General features: G+C 46.3%; 6 protein-coding genes across 6 annotated transcripts; 4 read left to right on the plus strand and 2 right to left on the minus strand.

Moving 5' to 3' along the window:
- Positions 1-1,040: 1,040 nt before the first annotated feature.
- EDB93DRAFT_1251641 (response regulator receiver protein) lies at positions 1,041-1,794 on the plus strand (the record flags this gene model as incomplete). The annotated part of the gene is made up of 5 exons (XM_041453179.1): positions 1,041-1,056; positions 1,113-1,348; positions 1,401-1,515; positions 1,569-1,622; positions 1,679-1,794. 5 exons carry the CDS (start codon positions 1,041-1,043, stop codon positions 1,792-1,794), a joined length of 537 nt encoding a protein of 178 aa, XP_041306448.1.
- A 3,218-nt stretch (positions 1,795-5,012) lies between these two features.
- Positions 5,013-6,611, minus strand: EDB93DRAFT_1104965 (uncharacterized protein; the record flags this gene model as incomplete). The annotated part of the gene is made up of 6 exons (XM_041447463.1): positions 5,013-5,173; positions 5,221-5,563; positions 5,617-5,649; positions 5,827-6,095; positions 6,146-6,275; positions 6,477-6,611. 6 exons carry the CDS (start codon positions 6,609-6,611, stop codon positions 5,013-5,015), a joined length of 1,071 nt encoding a protein of 356 aa, XP_041306449.1.
- A 732-nt stretch (positions 6,612-7,343) lies between these two features.
- On the plus strand, positions 7,344-10,295 carry EDB93DRAFT_1251643 (uncharacterized protein; the record flags this gene model as incomplete). Its single annotated transcript, XM_041453180.1, has 14 exons — positions 7,344-7,391; positions 7,443-7,505; positions 7,574-7,766; positions 7,817-7,987; positions 8,040-8,179; positions 8,228-8,323; positions 8,388-8,713; positions 8,775-8,832; positions 8,894-8,965; positions 9,022-9,265; positions 9,314-9,429; positions 9,479-9,784; positions 10,014-10,065; positions 10,120-10,295. The coding sequence occupies 14 exons, from the start codon at positions 7,344-7,346 to the stop codon at positions 10,293-10,295; spliced, it is 2,061 nt and encodes a 686-aa protein (XP_041306450.1).
- Positions 10,296-11,691: 1,396 nt separating this feature from the next.
- Positions 11,692-13,765, plus strand: EDB93DRAFT_1207852 (uncharacterized protein). Its single transcript, XM_041451008.1, has 6 exons — positions 11,692-11,903; positions 11,958-12,376; positions 12,434-12,653; positions 12,708-13,189; positions 13,245-13,518; positions 13,577-13,765. The coding sequence occupies exons 1-6, from the start codon at positions 11,742-11,744 to the stop codon at positions 13,628-13,630; spliced, it is 1,611 nt and encodes a 536-aa protein (XP_041306451.1). The 5' UTR covers positions 11,692-11,741; the 3' UTR covers positions 13,631-13,765.
- A 262-nt stretch (positions 13,766-14,027) lies between these two features.
- EDB93DRAFT_1153278 (uncharacterized protein) lies at positions 14,028-14,999 on the minus strand. Its single transcript, XM_041449785.1, has 2 exons — positions 14,721-14,999; positions 14,028-14,659 (listed from the first exon to the last, which is right to left on the minus strand). The coding sequence occupies exon 2, from the start codon at positions 14,575-14,577 to the stop codon at positions 14,263-14,265; it is 315 nt and encodes a 104-aa protein (XP_041306452.1). The 5' UTR covers positions 14,578-14,659; positions 14,721-14,999; the 3' UTR covers positions 14,028-14,262.
- A 1,334-nt stretch (positions 15,000-16,333) lies between these two features.
- On the plus strand, positions 16,334-18,239 carry EDB93DRAFT_1251645 (uncharacterized protein; the record flags this gene model as incomplete). The annotated part of the gene is made up of 2 exons (XM_041453181.1): positions 16,334-16,356; positions 16,424-18,239. 2 exons carry the CDS (start codon positions 16,334-16,336, stop codon positions 18,237-18,239), a joined length of 1,839 nt encoding a protein of 612 aa, XP_041306453.1.
- Between the last annotated feature and the right edge of the window lie 880 nt (positions 18,240-19,119).

Raw genomic sequence — 19,119 nt, forward strand, 5'->3', positions numbered from 1 at the left:
GTAGAGGTTGACAAGTTCAAAGATGGTTTCATTAGCACAGACTCGTCATGACACAATGCGAATCATCATCCTCACAGAAACGACACTACACATCCCAGAACGTCACAACGGACGATGTGTCAAAACGTCCAGACACTCAGGCTTAGTCGGACGGTCAATAGTTTTGATGCCAACCAGACATTTGACTAGCTGGCATGCGAACTCAGATTTGAGTGTCGCGGACTATGGTTGCCATGGTGAGTTTTCCAGTGCGAGCTAGGGAATCAGAGTCACTTGAGATTGGATTAACTGACTCACCGGGGATGCTGAGTAGTAGTTAACTTGTCATCGACGTCACTTTGAAATCGGATGGAACTGAACAAGCCCGTTGAGTTGATGAACTAGAAATCCAAGTCAGTAGTGGGTAAAACTTTTGACAGCGTGTCACTCAGCTGAGGATATTCGCAGTGACCGCGAAAAAAAGGCTTATCAAGGTCGTAAATAAAGAATAGACTCACCATAAGATCACAGGTGACTAGTACTTCCGGAGCGAGCTCGACAGCCAGAGTGAATATTGAAACTCCGTCACGGCACACATCGGCAGGTGACACTTTGAATTATCTCACTCAATTCTGCTTCAATTGGGGTCGTTCAACCTCGTTATCAGTTGTATCAGAGAGATAATGATATTTGAGTCGAGAATTTTGTTTTCAAGTCGCTAGAACGCGAGTTTTTTGCAAGTGCCGACTTCTGTGGGAGAGCACTAATCCCAAGTCACTTATTACATCATCATGATAATGACAGGTGGGCCCACTGACCTTCCCTCTGGCAGAATACACGAAACGATTGAGGAACCGGTCTGGACCAAATTTTCATCTCCGAACACCTCGTCAACCTCATGCAAGACAACATGTGGGTCGAGAGCGAGGTCTCGAAGAGAAGCAACTTCTTCACGGTCACATCGCAGATTTTTCAAAGTACGCTGCAGGAGATCATAGATCGAGGATATTAAGGAATATGAACACCCGCGCTCCATTCCCATCACATTATTGGTACCTTCGATGCCACGTCGAAATTGTGAGTAGTACGAGGATGTGCTTTGGTGATGTGGGGCTGACTTGTCACAATCCAAGACCTTGCTTCCGCCCTCTTTTCCGACCTGGAGCCGAATGCTGTCTCACCTATCTCGGCACCGCATAATGTTGTCTATGACATTCTGCTTGCTGAGGATAATCTAATCAACCAGAAATTAGCAGCCAAGATCCTGGAGAAGTATGGGCACACAGTTGTGATCGCGGAGAATGGAAGTTTAGCTGTCGAAGCTTTCAAGGCACGGGTACAAGTAAACAAGCCATTTGACATTATCTTGGTGAGTTATTTATTATTCGGTGGCACATAGTAGTTAATTATCATTCCTTAAGATGGATGTATCGATGCCTGTCATGGGAGGATTGGAGGCGACTGAGCTCATACGAGCGTATGAGATGCATAAAGGACTCTTACGAACTCCTATCATCGCCCTCACTGCTCATGCTAGTACGTCACAATATCAAGGCTCAGGGATGGTACTTATTAATTTGCCTTTCCAGTGATCGGTGATCGCGAGCGATGCCTGCAGGCAGGTATGGACGATCACATCGCCAGTATGTACCTCATCTACCCATACATTCTCCGAGTCTCACCGATGCTTATTTTCCAGAGCCCCTTCGTCCTGGAGAACTCTTGAATTCGATCAACACTCTCGTAAGCTGGCGCGCACAGTTAGCCATGCGGCATTACCTCCACTACATGCCACCTGCTCTCACGGCACCATGACTACTGTTTTTGTATTATTTCGCTGTTTCGGGTTTTGCGTCCACTTGTATGATATCGATTCCAGTTTGTCGATGTTTTTTTTTTTTTTTTTTCATTTACTGCATTTTAACGCTATTCCTGTCAGACTAATTTATACGATGGCATGTTCATGGTTTCTGCTCCCCTCTCTCACTCATCATGTAATTTTACATTCGGGCACTGTATGTCATATTGGACTATGGTTTAATATGTATCCAACTGTCCTCCCAAAAATTGTGGTAGAGTCTAGGTTCATGGTGATATTTGGTTCTCACACGCTTACGGCTATCCACAGATGAGACGAGGTGCTCAACGGGTCTCAGAGGTTACAACAACGAAAGTAATTTCGAGTACTTCTGTGGATACAGTGGCAAAATTATATCCCGTGTGCCGTGTCAATGTCAAAAAGGCTCTATGGTGGTTGACTCCAGAAATGACTTTGTTTGCGCATAAGCGTTGCAGTGTTCGAGTAAGGCTGCCCTATTGCCGAGTCTGAGTGCTGACGCTCTTGTTTTCGCCAGTGCATTAAAATTAGCATAATGCATGCGAGAGCATGACGGAGTGCTGTAGCGTGGTGTCGACAATGTCAGTGAAAAAATGAGAATTTGACTTGTCGTTTTGCGATGAACGACTATTACCTAATATGGCTAAATTACATGATTGGTCATGCTGTCACGGTAGGCGTAGGGGGGTACCCGAGTTACAACAGGACCTTAGTGTCTTGAACTTCTCGATCGCACACATAGGTATTGTCACTTCCGCAGGGCCTGGATCATGAAATACTATCTGACTCGCGGGATTCAGATCCAAACAACGCGGATGAGCCGGCTGCTAATACACGCCGCAAGAAGTAGCTTGAGCCCATAGGAGGAACGATCGCTACAAATTTAAACCCTAATACTAGGTCGCAGCATTCCCGCCCTCTTACGCACAACATGCTAGACAAGCACATTAACACTCAGACTCCAAAGGCAGCATGGAAAGACAGACTCACTCATTAACCACAGCTGTAGTCCATGTCATCATTACTTATGACACAACAGTTTTTGCAGTCACATGTCATGTCTGATACGATCTCGTTGTAATCCCCGCACCAAAACGCGAAATCGTTGTCGTTGTTGTAACCTTTGAGGGCCGTCGAGCACTGTAATGTATCTGTGGATAAACCGCAAATGCGCGGTCTCAGTTCTGCGCGTAATAGGCCGCGAGAGTACTCACCCTTGGGCCAACAGGGTAGGCCCTCAGGTGCTATATACAGGTCTTCAGATGCGATAACTATTCCAGCCATTGCTGCGGCAGAAATGACAATAGTGGTGAGTGAAGTGACTTTCATGGTAGAATATTGATGATGTTTTCTGAGCCGAAACGAGGAGCACGGCTTTTATATTACACGATTAGTGTATGGTGCAGCCAAAACCTTTTCATTGTCGTACGCTCAGGAAAAAACTGTGCCACCTCATTCTCCGTGAGTCCGTGGTATTTTTTTTTCATCTAGAGACACGAATGGGTGGCTTCCCAGAGGAATTTCTCGTCATCCTCATGTTTTAGACAAATAGGTGAGCTGCGTTAGGGAGGTCGGTGTCAACACCTCGTCTGTAAATTCCAATTTGTGGAGTACGGGCCTAGTGTCGGGAGCAAAAAACACTTTCGGCCAACTTTCGGCTGAGTTTTGACAAAGTGCCAGCACAGGCGCACAATTTGGTAAAACTCCCAGTCACATTGTGACAATGTTTTACAATGATACTATTGAATTATTACATTGATGAGATACCCTCCATAGTTAATAGAGACTGTCTTTGGTTGACGCTCAGACGCCAAAGTTTTGTAAGAGAGATCGTTAGATAAATGCATTCTACTCTAACGTGGAGCTACAGGAGCAGAGGTACGACAGACTAAGAAAGTGAGTGAGAGCGCGAAACACTATCCGGCCCCGAATGAGGATCTGCACGTCGGAAAAGGTGAGCTGTGAATCCCCTGAAGTACTAGGAGTCCATGACGACGCATCGCAGCGACGCCAGAGAGACTATTATTATATGTAGTACCTGTGGCAGGCTGAGTGACATCAGTCAGCCAATTGAACATCGTTCATCGTCCAAAGGTGGACCAATTACTTGGGAACTGTACTTGCAATTCAACCACAAATAGCCGCTATGTGGGCGACAAAAATAGCGGACACGCGGCACATTGCAAGTATTTGTTTGGCAGGGCAAATTTGGAGGATTAGTACAAGCAGAATCCAATGGTCAGAAAGCCTGACCGTGTTTGATTTGCCTAGACACTGCTTACGGCTATGCACAGATGAGACGAGGTGCTCAACGGGTCTCGGAGGTTACAACAACGAAAGTGATTTCGAGTACTTCTGTGGATACAGTGGCAAAATTATATCCCATGTGCCGTGTCAATGTCAAAAAGGCTGTATGGTGGTTGACTCCATAAATGACTTCGTTTGCGCATAAGCGTTGCTCAACCCTGCAGTGTTCGAGTAAGGCGGCCCTATTGCCGAGACTGAGTGTTGACGCTCTTGTTTTCGCCAGTGCATTAAAAAATTAGCATAATACGTGCGAGAGCATGACGGAGTGCTGTAGCGTGGTGTCGACAATACATCCAGACACCACAATGTGACATCGAGTTTTGGTCGTCAGTATAAATAAGTTTAGCTCACTGTGCGATGCTATGGGACGGGGGGGGCTCGAATAAAGGAATGGCCTGCGACAGCTGAATTTCGTTAGTAGAACGCGAGAGTTCTTGAAGGGCCTTAAGCACTCACTAGGGCCGATCTCTCATGTGAAATCACATTTGTAACTGCTGCAGAAACATCATCGGCGACAAGCTGAGCAACCCCAATCTTGGTGCCATCGGCAAAGAGGACGACTGCGACTGAGTCTGTATTAAATCTAGAGAGCTCAAAGGCAAAGTAATCAGCTGTAGTTGTCTCAAAACCATTCATCATTTGTTAGGTGCGAGATCATAAGTTACTCACGTGGACGTGGTTAGATGTGTTAATCTCTGAATCAAGCCCATGCGTATGGAAGCCCGGACACTCGCGCTCAATTACTAAGCTGAAATACGGTCAGGACCATGGACACTGCCAATGCGAATCCGCTGATGAATAAATCAAAAACAACTATATTTTTAACACATTGGCGAGGTTCCAGTTAACACAGGCAGCATTTCACGAGTACAAGAAATAATTATCTAAGTCACCAGTCAGCGTCTGAAGTATCTGATGAACCACTGTCATCAGAGAACTCCCACACCACCAACCCTGCATGATCCAGTCCATCGTTTTCATCGACACTAAGAGTGATTTCGGGCTCCTCATCACGAGCGAGGCGCTCTAGGTGATTCAAATGCTCGATACCTAGGTAAATGTTAGTACTGATTCACATCATGAAGAGGACAACATACCAAGTCCGAGACCTCCGCCTACTCCACCCATGTAGTAGGTTCCGTCACTTTCCTCGCGATACGGTAACTCATCGTGATCCTCTAGAAGCTGTAGTGTATCAATATCCTCCTCTACATTGCCAAGCTTGTCAATATGATGTGGTATCTCATCACGGCGCAGCATGCCAAGCAAGCGCAGATAGACCTCCCAGACAGTGTGCCTCGTGACTAACGGACATCCTAGTTCATCATAGCAGTGCTGGACACTGTCACCAAAGGGGCGTGGCACCAGATCGAAGACAGGGTGAGACGGTGTAATGTAAATGTTGCGCACATGGTCCAGTGCTTCGTGTTCCACCTTGATCTGTTAAAAAGTCCTGTCACACCCCAAACAATGATAGTGTGCATACCACTTACTTTGAAGTCCAGCATGCCGAAATCCTCTGCTGACTGGTATATAAGGTTTGGCATGCCGTGAGGAAGAACTTTGTTTCAGTCACGTCTTTTGGCAGTGTTATTAAGCTGGTCCTGGTATGCATCCAGCTCTTGCTGTAACCAAGGGATAACTACCCAACGAAATAACATCCTAATATTAAGATCCTGAGTTAGTATCAATGTGAGACGAACAAAAAAATGGATGCACAGCTGGAGAGTATTGTTAGTATCATACCAGCCTGACAGGACACCATGGTCCAAAAGCGCTTCAAATCCTGGCATAAAACGACGTCGTAGTTGTGACCACGTAATCTCAGGCATTACATTCTTCTTACTCCGCATCCAGCGGTGCTGCAGGGTACCCTGTAGGGCAGGATCATGCCATTGGTGGAGCATGGTATGGGCATTGACAATTCCAAAATTTTCGGATCCAGGGTCACTTTGGGTGACCATAGGCATATCTGAGTAGGTAGATCAATAAAGATATGATTTTAGAAGACAAAAGACTTACGTCCAAGTTTCTCGAGCGTGTCAAGGTAATAACTAAGGATAAGCTGTGGGTTTCGGTTTGAGTGCCATACCCTAATCCACATGATGTGACCTGAAAACAGCTTGATGCCGGTATGGAGACCAAGACCGTACTTGAGTCATTTGTCATGTTGGTCAACTGCAAATATGTCATTCACGCCTGCAGCCCAGAATCACCTCCTTCGAAGGCAACTAGCCTTATGCTGCCGGACAAGTTCTGGTTCATGTATAGCGAAATAAGATATCATGACGCTCCTACACAATAAGAGTAGATGAATAAGTTAAAATTATGTTTTTGACTGAAAAAACATTACCTGGCTACGCTCATAAAATAGCAAGTTGACCATTTCACGTGCTCCTGCGTTCGGATATGTCTCATGCAGGTCGGCCATTGCATCGCGGATAGTGTTGACCGTATGGCCTTGCTGTTGCGTCCTTCGAAGGCCCATTCTGTTGCGAATTTGGAGAAATTTAGTGAGCCTAATATAGTCCTTGTAAGAACATAAGCATCAGAGGAAAGTAGTGAATGATGCACCCTAAACCATATCACGAGGTATCATAATGTTTCTGTAAATCCTGGATAATCTATTTGTCAGTCCGACGTGCCTTCCAGAGATGGAGGATGTGCGGCACAATGACCTCCAGTGGCGCTGAGTCAGAGACAAGTCAGTGTTGAGTGCAATACAATAACAGGAATCAGGAATGGACATACAAGAGGGTTTATTTTGGTTGGGCATCAGATTGGTCTGTCTAAGGGCGACTGCCAGTGTATTTATTCTACAGATACATCCAAGATCAAATGCCGATACAAGGGCAGCTTAAACACCGATACAAGGTCAGCTTATCATGGTGTAACATCAGGTGCTTAAAGCTCTGCAATCCTCTGCAATCCTCCGCACTCCTACCATTCTCAACCGCTGAATGGCATCCATGCAGCTATCCTGAGTGCCTCTTCCCGATCCTTCAAGTGTTTCAAATTACCCATTTGAAGCTCAACTTCCATCTGTAATCCTGCGGGTCTACATTGATTCACGCTTTAGGATTCTGATCCCTGAGAAACATGCATTGCACTTGATCTGTGTCTCCGGTACATCATATTCTGACAAAATACTCTTGGTAAGTCATATTCAGCAGGAATTTTAGTTACTTGTAGCTGGTATCTGTAGACCGCATCTTACTCCATGGTATCCAAACATACGATTCACTCTGTCAATGTCACTGCCAGTATGGTAAGTCATATTGAGTGGGAAGTCTATTTACTTGAAGCTGACATTCTGTAGGCCGCATCTCATCTCATGGTATCTGTGTCCTTCATTGTATTTAAACCATGCTCTGTCTCAGTAGTAAGTACAAACTCTATTGTCCACTCTATTCTATGGCTGAACACACAAACACTGAACTTGTCTCCCAGTTTACTGAAGATGCATACACTACACAGGACCGAGTCTGTGAGCATCCGTCTTGTGCTATTCTGATCAAGGCAGGCGAGCCTTGCTTGTATGTTGCTACCATCAACCCTGGACAGGCTGGCCGGAATGTCTGTGCCGCTTGCTATGCAAGATACGAAAATAAGAGAGCAACATCAAGGAGACCAATAACTGCAGGTGAGTTGGCTTGGCACGCATCAATCAGTCTCACTAACTCTTTATTTCAGCATCAGCATCATCCCGTCACACTACTCCCGATCCTTGTATAATTCAGCAATTGGTGAATGCGCAAAGAACTACTCCCAATCCTCGTATAATTCAGCAATTGGTGAATGTGCAAAGAACTACTCCCGATCCTCGTATAATTCAGCAATCAGTGAATGCTGCACAAAGAAGATGTAAGTTCAAATACTTCATAGGACCGTCTCAGGCTGATAATTATCACAATAGCCAGTATCAATCCGCCTCCCGTGGTCGCGGTGTCCAACTGGACCAATGCCTCTATGGGCCCACCACCTATGTCTCACTGTCCACATCGCACTTCCGGCCCCGATGTTAACATTCCTACCTCTTGGGGCTCAAGAGGACCTGTTGGTTATTTGTCGCACCATGACATGTATGCTGCTGAGCATCAGTAGTGGGCGAAGGCTGCGTATTCAACTCCCATTGCTATTGCTGACACCATCTCACTTGAAATTTCTGCTATCCATGAAGCAGGGGGCCGTAAGAAAAAAGTATTATTGCGGTGAGTTCTATTTGACTCTCCCTTGACAGTACCACTGACTTAATGACATTTAGAATATTTGTGAGGGTAAAAAGGATATAGATGCCCGCATGGATGCGCCAGGTCTCATGAGACTGGCTTTAGATATGGTGTTACCCAAACTACATACCATCGCTGACTTGTTTGCATGGTGCGACAAGGAGTTCACAGTGCAAGACTCTGCATGGGTGGGACCTCTCAACTCACCCACCATTGGAACCATACTTCCTCTTGCAGTGCATGCAGCCAGCACAAGGAACCAAACCTCCGATCTTCAAGACAAAGCAGTTCCCACTCATGGTGGTTGTCCCAGAGAGTCAGTGGCAGGGAATTTGAACTTTGGCAGGAGGAATCTGAAGCGGTGAGTTTGCTAGTTGTATACTAGTCCCTGGTACTGAACTTATCCTCATATCATCCAGCAGGGCCAACCAACTTTCTCAGCTTAGTGCCAACATTGTTTCTTCTCAGGTGTCTGCTACTGTGAGTTGGCAAAATAATTGTATGCTAGTCCTGGCGCTGACTTATTCTCATATAATCCCAGCGGGACTCTACTACTGTGACCTCTCAGCTTAGCACCACCATGAGCGCACCAGTACCAAGGGTATCTGTAGCAGTGAGTTTAATAGTTGTACCTTAGTCTTCGCACCAACTTATTCTCATATAATCCAGGGGGGCTCTGTCACTGCGACCCCTCAGCTCAGCACCACCATACTAAGTGCACCAGTACCAAGGGTGTCCACTGTCATATCTATCAAACAAACACATGAACGGGCCATAAGTTCTACTTCCAGTACCACATCACCTCCCCAAAAGTCAAGTATTCCTCCCACACCCCAACTCTGTTCTCCGAATCGCGACCAACTCAAGCAGGTCTTGAAAATTGGGGGAGGCACTGACTTAAATATCAAGCAGGGTATGTTTCAGTTTTTCAACATATTTAAGTCACTCATTTGTCTGTTAGTCGGCAAGTTACAGAACGAAAATATTTGTTTCTACTCAATACCCACACGACCCCTCAGCGACCTCTTGGAGCATGCCAATTACCACTCATTTTCCATCAACACTGCTGATTCATCCGTCGGCCACCTGACCATTGATACATCTTCTGATGGCATCATTGGGATAGGCTGGATTCAAAACAGCCCATAAAGGATGGCTCACACTGATGCTTCCTCCTAGCTCGGGTCTTGGGTCCGAGACACTTCAGGACATAGTTGTGAAATGCCCATTCTACAGGGTACATCCACCAGGCGTGTCTGCTACCAGTACGGATTTCAGAATTGGATGCTTTGCACTGATAGACGAGATGCCAAAGCTATTCAGGGAGGCGAACGTCTTATACTGGGCAAAGGCCCTATTAGGTCTTGTCTATGACTTCATTGAGCGCGCTGTGGCCAGCACGTCTGAGTCTCCGCCATTCAATATCCCACATGTATGCTTTGTTGAGGCCAGGCCTTGCAATATCTTTCTTTCCAGGTGGTGCTAAACCTTCAGCAAAGACTGGTACCACATGTGCGGTTTTCCTCCTTGAGGAAGTTATTGATTGCAGGAGATGAGGGTCGTGATTTCACCAAGTTTATTCACAACATGGATCCAAACCCTGCTGCTTGACCCAGAAGACTATGGCTACTGACTTTGCTTTATTTCTGGCCTTTATGCAGCATGTACAATATGTGAAGACCAGCGGGCTTGCCTTCATCTCTGATTATCAAGGTATTTGGTATTCTACCCTCATTCCTGACTCGATTTTCTTACCAATAAAAATAGGCAATACAGAGCTCTTGACGGACCCACAGATCATGACAGACCCATCAGTCAGTGATGGAGATGATATCTTTGGGGAGGGGAATATTAGTGAAGCGGTTAGTGAATTTGAGAAGGGTCACATTTGCAATAACTTCTGCAAATGGCCAGGGTTTGCACTTGAGGCATTTGGGGCTTGAACTCAGACATTTTTTATTAATTGCACTGGAACTCGTTGAAGTATGTCTTGTCGTTGAAGTACATCTCGGATTGTTGAACAATTTGTTATGGACACGGTGCAGCGTGGCAGAGACAATGCTGCCATATAACACCTCTAGATAACCACAGATAACAGTGTACCGGCAAAGTGTCAAGTCGTGACCTTTCACTGCTGGCAAACACATTGCAAACAAATCATCATCAGCCAACGCACTCAACTGGGCTCGCACAGATGAAAAGGATGAGAATTTTCCCACAAGAGCGGGTACAGAGAAATTAGATGTATGAATCCTACAACAAATACAACACGTATGGTGTTCGAGGTCCGACTGCCATATGTAGTAATTTTAGATTAGTAATTGAGCGCGAGTGTCCGGGCTTCCATACTATCCCTTACGCTCTATTCGTGACGGTCCACAATTTCGTGATTTTTGTCTGCAGCACTCAACTTCAATGTAATTACTTAGCTACTTCACTCAGTATATTCTATATATTATATACTAGCATATTCCAAGTGGAATGAAACAAATCTGTTGAGAAATGGTGGAGATCGTGTTTTCAGCGTGACAGCAGCCAAAATCACGATTTCAGTGTCACCTGCCGAGGCTGCCGACGTCGGACATTGAATTTAACAGCGTGTTTCATTGCAGCTGCAATCCGTGAGCGCGTGAGCAAGTAGCGAGCGCTGAGCTGGGCTCAATCGCTATGCCATGGGACGTCACAGAGGCAAGCTGGCGGCATCTACTGACCCCAAGTACGAGTCCAGGATCCAGGCTGCACTCATGGGTGTCACAAATGGCACTTACAAGCGGCAGCTTCAACTTCGAGGCGACAACAGAATTTGCCGCCAGAACTTTCCACAACCCCCAGTTCCTTCCAGCCTGGGCACTTGCCAGTGTTGCCACCACCACATTCCACACATCCGTCTTTTTACACTGGTTTCAGTGTCCCTGCACCACATCCACCATATTTTTTTGCTCAACCCGCGCATCCGAGTCCGAGTCACGGACTTCATAATCCATCTACTAGTATGCATCAATACCCACATCCACATACATTCCCTCAGCAATATTTTACACATCATTAATGATTGCATTTAGTTCTATATAATTTTTCGGTACATACTGTAGCTCACAGACTTATAAGTAGCGTCCTAATCAATCACTGTTGAAGTTCACGAATCCCGAATCACGAATCACGAAGATTCTAACGTCTGCCGAGCGGACTGTAGATTCGGCCAGTGTGACTGTCCGTTACTATTCGTGACCTGAGTGTGACTCACGAAATTGTGGACCGTCACGAATAGAGCGTAAGGGATAGTACATGCGCGGCGCGCCACAAATTCAATTACGTAACGTTCAATTGCAGCCGCGTCATTTCAACAAAGTTACACCAAGTACAGTTAAGCGCCCACAGCAGGAGCTACTATGATCGCACCGAAGCAAGATACAAGGCCGACCACAGTGGTGGACAGCCTGCCAACAACAAAAGTAGACTCGGAAACACCTACTTTTATCCTCCTGCCCTCTGAGTTATTGGTAGAAATTCTTCGTCATGTAGACGGTCGATCTATCTTGCGATGTTCCTCTGTATGTATGCCATACTACTCTTTTGTTGTGACATCAAACTTGACTAATTTCCAGGTCTGCCGCAAATTGAATAGCGTGATCGATTCCTCTGCAGAGCTCCAGTATCGTATTGAGCTTGCTCTCGATTGCATGGTTGATGGTCCCCAGAGCACCGTCACCATTTCAGAGCGTTTGGAACAACTGCGTACCCTCCGTCGTGCGTGGACCCTGTTTGAGTGGAAGAAAGAGGTTCGGGTACCCATGCCTGGTTCCTGCCACGCATATGAGCTTGTAGGAGGTATATTTGCGAAGACATCACCTTCGGGAGGCCCTGCCAACCAATTTGGTTCACAAAAATTCATCTCCTCCTGGCTGCCATCCTCGTCGGGTCCTGGACACACGCTGGTTCGGAAAGACATAGGTATCTCGACAAGAGACTTCGCTATCGATCCATCGCAAGACCTCATCGCTCTTGTCCAATCTGATGACAACTTGTGCGTCTTTGTCGTGTTTCGCTTTGCGTCGCAGAGATAACCGATCGTTGTATGTAGCGTGAATGATTCTAGTTACACAGAGGTACACATACGCACTATCTCCTCCAACGTCAAGCACCCCGAAGCGACATTTCCTATTCTTCGCACCCTCACCCCATTTACGATGACCAGTGCATTCATACAGATCGTGGATGATGTGATTGGGATGATGTTTTGGATGGAGATTGAAAGTCCTCGCATTACAATCTGGAATTGGAAGAAAGGTCAAATACTTGTCGTAAGCGCCTGTCTATGAACACCTAGCAGCTGATAGCCAACACTGGCTCTGCAGGATCGCGACGGCGACGAATTGCCCAATCATATCAGCGACTTTTCCTTCATTTCGAACCGTGCGTACATGATCACGCGCGGAAAAGACGGGGGCTCGATCCAAATATTTACATTTGGGGAAAATCAACAGGAAATCGCCCATGTCGCGACCCTATTACTGCCTCCCCTGAAGTCCCTCACCCATTTGGTGCACTGCACGATTCATACCGGTCCCTTTGTGGCAAGGTGTCTTCCAAACACGCCCTTCTGGACCAATCAGGAGGAACGGATGTATGTTCTATCCATGAATTATATACAGGTGGACCCGAATGTCCCTAGCGCGAGGCCGAAGTTTTTTCTCTTCTTTAAGAATAGCACTCCTCTCAGGTACATACGGAAATACCACGAACAAAGAGAAACAAGCTCCTTGGAGGTGCCTTGGGAGGAGTGGGGCCCGCATGAGAGCCGCATGCTCCATTATCAAGCCCCATATCAGTGGTTGAGGTAAGAAGGAGCTGAGAATTCCTGCCGCGACCCACGCTGATCGGTCTTTGAGTAGATACGTCCATGGCTATCGAGTAGTCTTTCCGTTACTATCTGGCAGCATGCAAGTGTTGGACTTCAATGTACGCAAAACTAAGCGGCATGTCTTCCCTCTGCAGCCGGACTCCAAAGCGAGCATTGAGGTCATTGATTACCCCACGACCATCTTGTCGGACTGCCTTTTCCCAGACCCTGTTGAGACAAACTTGCCCTATCGCGTTTGTCAGAGAGATGAACTTGAAGGTTTTTCGGGCGTGATGATCGACGAGCAAAGATTGATTGGTTTGAAAGTAAGCTATGGCTGTGCTGCAGAATGCGTGATCCCATACTAATTGTCTCATTTTTCAGAGCCCCTCGTTTGCTGATGGGGATATGAAGGATCTACATGTTTTCGTGTTTTGACTGCTGCTGAACGAAACGTTGTACATTGTGCTATTTCACAAGATAAGTGTTATTCATAAATAAAGATTACCAGGAAAGACTGTACAATATGGAATGATCGCTCAATAAATGAAAGTTCGAATCCCTTGTTCCCTTACATGGCACAAAATTGAACGTCTGGTTAGCGGTGACAGCATCGGTAGAAACGCGAGTAGGACTCTCCTGCAAACAACAATTCTGGCGATGCGCACTACGTTGCGATACTTTGACTGGACCACTGTTCCGTTAGACGTGCATATCGTCATGCTGATCAAATCGTCCTATTCAGAAAAGATGCCGACGCGCGCAAAGACAAGCTGAAAGATTCGTGAGTAAAGAAGGATCGAGGGAAATTTGCTTAACGACTTAGAACTGACGATGCAGAAGTAAATCAGATTGATTCAACGAGACGCTGTGTATGATTCTAGTACAGTACAGAATAACAAAGGATCATGCAGAAATAAGAAAGCGATGGAATGAAAACAACTAGAGATATAGCAGATGGAATAATATAGCGAATCGATTATTTAACTACACACCTATGTGGACGAATACAATCTGCTGTTCTAATGGAATCTTCTTCTTGCGCAAAGATTTCAAGGCCTCGTGCAGCGCTACCGCAGCGCGCGTACAGTCCAGTCTCCCTGAATCATCAACGAGGTTGCGGTAAAAAGCAGACGCAACCTGGCAAGCACCTCATCCTCAACAGACCACATAGAACCAATCACACTGCGAAATCCGCAGAATTGCATGGCCGCAGCAAGATGGATAAACTCATCGGGACTCTCCTCATCGCCCACGGTAGTGTGACAGGCCGATAAGAATGCAAAGTGCGGGCTCTGCCAGTTGGACCGGATGATGTCCTTGATCATCAATGGCCCGTCGCGCATCGCGAAAGAAGATTCGAACGGTTGTGTCCGGTTCGCCATTCCATGACAGGCGAAATGGAGCCACAGTGAGGTCCTAATCCCTCCCGGTCAAACCTTGATGATGGAATGGAAGAAGACATTACTAATTCTATATCATGAGTTCCAGGGAATTCGAAGCAAGCATGCTATATATACGCACGCACCTGAGACGGAACATTAAAACTAGCGATACAGTTTCCAGCGTGAACCTAAGTATTGGCAGTAACAATCGCAATTCGTCGTTCAAGGACAAGATGATTCAACTCGATTTTGAAAATTTCCAGAGTTTGATCTTGGTAAATTTGAGTTTTGAGCGTTGTATAGGGTAGAAGCCTGGGGCACAGACTGGCGCTCAGTGGTAGATTGTATCATGGCGACTCACGAGTTGGTACCATCTATAAAGTAAGGGAGAACGGTGGCGGGAAGGGACGGACGCTCGCGTGGTTTCCGCTTGCACCGCGTAGATACGCTTAGATTCGCTTAGATACGCTTAGATTCGCTAAGATTCGCTAAGATTCGCTAAACGCCATGTGGTTTCGCTTACCTCGCTTAAAGCTCGATTTGGAAACTCGCGTGGCATCACGTGCGTCCGCTGCCCGTTAGGGCAGCACTCATTGAAAAACATTTATTATTTACGAAATTCAAATCATAATAAATTTAACTACATTAAGAAAAAAATTTAAGAAGAAAAGACAATTGAGAAATGAGAATGGGGAAAATTGGAGAACAGGAGAATGGAGAACAGGAAAACAGTGAAAAAGGGAAAACAGATGAATGGGAAAAAATAGAAGAATGGGAAAACAGGAGAAGTGGGAGGACAGGAGGAGGACAACAGGACGGGAGGAGGACAACAGGACGGGAGGAGGACAACAGGACGGGAGGAGGACAACAGGACGGGAGGAGGGAGCACAGAACACCAGACACAACAGTAGATGAGAAAATACATATATTCAATTGTACTTTTACTTTTGTCAATTTGAATCCTGCTCAAAGTATGTAACTTATTTTGAAATTTTGATCACAACTCAGTGAATAAAATATAATTTATTTCAAAACCTGCAATGATTATTAAGACACCCAAAGTAGGATGAAGCCGAAGGCCAGGAAGCCAACAAAGAGCGCGAAGCGCTCTTTTTGCTTCCTGTGCCGAAGGCACAACGGGTGTGTGCTAGTCTATAAAGTAAGGGAGGATGGGTGAGGGAAGTACTGGGAGCTCGCGTGGTTTTCGCTTGGGTCGCTTGCACCGCATAGATACACTTACCTTGCTTATTTCGCCAAAGGCCATGTGGTTTCGCTTACCTCGCTTAATCCTTACTTTGGAAATCTCGCGTGGTTTTCTCACTTGAGTTTGCTAATGGTGACTACGAAAAATTCTTAATTCAGAATTTCGAGAGGTAAAATTCCACGGTGTCCAAAAATGCTGCCAAACGCGATATAGTGGACAGCATTCTGCACGCCTACTGCGCCCCGCCCATAATACGGACAAACAACTCACTTTTCCTACTATAAGGGAGCGAGCATCGAGAATAGCAAAAGCATAACAGATTTTGGTTACACAATTTGTTACATAACTTGGTGACACAAATCATTACACAATTGGCTGCTGCTTTTGTATAGAATTCTCGAATTAAATTGCCCTCCCCCGCAGCCAAGTGTAACAAAGTGTGATACACTTTTTGTGGGTTTTGATTATTATCAACAAAGATAGAAATGACTTATTGATGGGCTCAGGCAACTCAAATTTTACGCTTGCTAAACAACCATTTAAATATCAAACATGGACGGAAATATGCCCATTCCGTGAGTTGCTGACTATATATTGCTATGTGCAAGGTGCATGATGCTAATGTCTGCACATGCTATTTAGAAATAATGAACGTATTATCCCAGAGCGCGAGCGTCACTCCCAATGCGAACGCGATAGACTGAATCGACTCCAGATGACGTCCCCTACCAGGCGCAATCGTCGACATGCTGCTCACGATAGGCCTCCACCTCATATACCACAGCCAAATTTCATGCCAGCTAATGAACCACAAGCAGGGCCTGTTCTGCGACCTTTTGCATGGCAGCCTCCTCCTCACTTTCCATATGAACCGCTACCAGTTGGACAATATCCTGGCTTGCCACGTAATGCCATTGCGCATGTGCAACGTGCTCATCAGCACCCTCCTGTTGATTATAATGCACGCCTGAATGAACAGATGAATGCAGCTCATAATGATAGACGCCGCCAGCGCAACCGTCGTAGGCAACAGGACAGAGAGGAGATAAGAGAGCAGGCGCAAGCAGAGCTAATGGCAGCTGGAATACAGCCTCAACAGGTACCTCATGTTTATAATGAACCTGTTCAACCTGCTCCTGCTCCTGCTCCTCCTGTATATGGTGCTATTCATTATGAGGGCGCAGTTGGTCCTCACAACTTTGACAATCCTCTTCATTACTTTGCACCTAATCCTGCACCGCCTTTACATGGACCACCTGAACCTGATTATCATCAATTTAATATTCAGTTTCAACACCATTTACAGGCAGAGCAAATGGACAATGAGCGCATCAGAAATGACTTACTTCAAAGGCAAGCACAGGAGGAATTTCAACGTCATGAAATTCAGCTACAATTGCAACATCAGGAAGCTGAGAGAATCAATAGAGAGGCTCAATGGCGGCATGAGGAGGCTCTTCACCTGCAGCAGCAGGAAGCTGAGATCCAAAGACAGGCTCAGTTGCGGTATCAAGAGGCTCTTCGCCTGCAGCAGCAAGAAGCTGAGAGGATCCAAAGACAGGCTCAATTGCAGCAGCGGGAGAATTTTCGTTTGCAGCAAGAAGAAGCTGAGAGGATCCAAAGAGAGGCTCAATTGCAGCAGCAGGAAGAGGAGCAGCAGGTTAGGCTGGCTCAGGATCGTCTGCGAGCAGGTCAACATGAGGAGGAGCAGTACAATGGACAAACTCAGGATCGTCTGCGAGCAGGTCAGCACGAAGAGGAGCAGCAGAATAGACTGGCTCGGGATCGTCTGCGAGCACATCAAGACAAAGAAGAGATCCAACGCCGGAGACAACAAAGGATTTGTGAGCAGGCAGAGCACTTAGAAGAGGCACTGCATGAATATAATGATCCTGCTTCTCAAGAAAATCATGCTGCTGATGAAGAAAGGAGAAGAGCTCAAGAGCTTCAACAGCGTGAGGAGCATGAGGCAGAGGTTCAAGAAGTTATCAACCGCATTGTTCCTATCCCTGATGGAGCTCGACCATACAGGGAGCCTATAAACATCCATAATCTTGGTCCTCTTAATGTAGAGTGCACCAAGTGCCATGCATTGCACTTTGCATCCGAAAGACTCTCAAAATCCTCCCTACGGAATCCAAAATTTGGTACATGCTGCTTGGAGGGTAAAGTTGTCCTCCCACCCTTTCCACCATGGCTGCCAGAACTGCAGCACACTTATACTGACAGGACATTTGTCTCCAAGATTCGGCAGTACAACAGCGCTCTTGCATTCACGTCGGTCGGTGTCGATATCGAGGATAGAGCCCTCCAAGGCTCTGGCCCCAATGCTTTTCGTATTCATGGATCTCTCCATCACCTCATGGGTAGTCTCATACCTCCAGAAGGCATTCAGCCTTCATATGCGCAACTTTATATCTATGATCCCGAGGGAGCCACCAACATTCGCGCCACCTGACCTGGAAATGAAGGTCTTGATCGTGGCATTCTCAGGGAGCTCCATGACATGCTGTATCGAATCAATCCCTATGCCGCTCTTTACAAGCAGGCCTATCAGGTCATGCGAGAGAAGCCTCCAGAGCAGCACACGGATGTTCGTGCACGCATTCACTTCCAGCAAGGCACAGATGGTCGAAGATATAATGTTCCCACTGCTGATGAAATTGCTGTGATCATTCCTGGAGATGGATCTGAGCAGGTATCCGAAAAACGGGACATTGTCTTGCAGCTTCAAGGAGGTCGACTCCAGCGTATAAGTCAGCTCAGCCATGCGTACTCCCCACTTCACTATGTCCTTCTCTTTCCATCTGGAGAGGAGGGCTGGCACCTTGGAATACCTCTGATTCTCCCCCCAAATACCCGCACGGTTGCAAAGAATGTCACTCAGCTGTTGTACTATGCCTATCGACTTCATCCACACCCTGTTCCCATCTATCACAACAATATCTTTCACGGTGGAAGATTGTTCCAGCAGTATATCGTCGATGCTTGGGCCTCCATCGAACAGAGCAATTTGAACTGGATCAGGAGCAACCAAGAGTGGCTGAGGGCGGACTGCTATCAAGGCTTAGCAGATAATGTTCGCAACGAGGGTGTAGATGATCTGGCTCAGACAGGTCGCTCCATCATTCTTCCCTCCTCTCACACAGGGAGCCCTCAATATATGCATCAGCTGCTTCAAGACTCCTTAGCCATTTGCCGTGCCTGCAAAAAGCCGGATCTCTTCCTGACGATGACCGCCAATGGAAGTTGGCCTGAAATCACAGAGAATCTCCTTCCTGGTAATGATTCTTATTTGATGTGTTGTGTATGACTTTGTGCTGACAATTTCTTATATA

This window comes from Suillus bovinus (genome assembly GCF_016758785.1).
Source record: "Suillus bovinus strain UH-Sbo-P2 chromosome Unknown EDB93scaffold_38, whole genome shotgun sequence".
Taxonomy (NCBI): domain Eukaryota; kingdom Fungi; phylum Basidiomycota; class Agaricomycetes; order Boletales; family Suillaceae; genus Suillus; species Suillus bovinus.

What these genes read in the sequence shown, in the direction of transcription:
- EDB93DRAFT_1207852 (XM_041451008.1), top strand. Translation starts at nt 11,742, where the DNA reads ATGATCGCACCGAAGCAAGATACAAGGCCGACCACAGTGGTGGACAGC. An exon ending in AGAAAGGTCAAATACTTGTC is followed by an intron (nt 12,654 to 12,707) that starts GTAAGCGCCTGT and finishes CTGGCTCTGCAG; the next exon opens with GATCGCGACGGCGACGAATT. An exon ending in AAAGATTGATTGGTTTGAAA is followed by an intron (nt 13,519 to 13,576) that starts GTAAGCTATGGC and finishes CTCATTTTTCAG; the next exon opens with AGCCCCTCGTTTGCTGATGG.
- EDB93DRAFT_1153278 (XM_041449785.1), bottom strand. Translation starts at nt 14,577, where the DNA reads ATGGCGAACCGGACACAACCGTTCGAATCTTCTTTCGCGATGCGCGAC.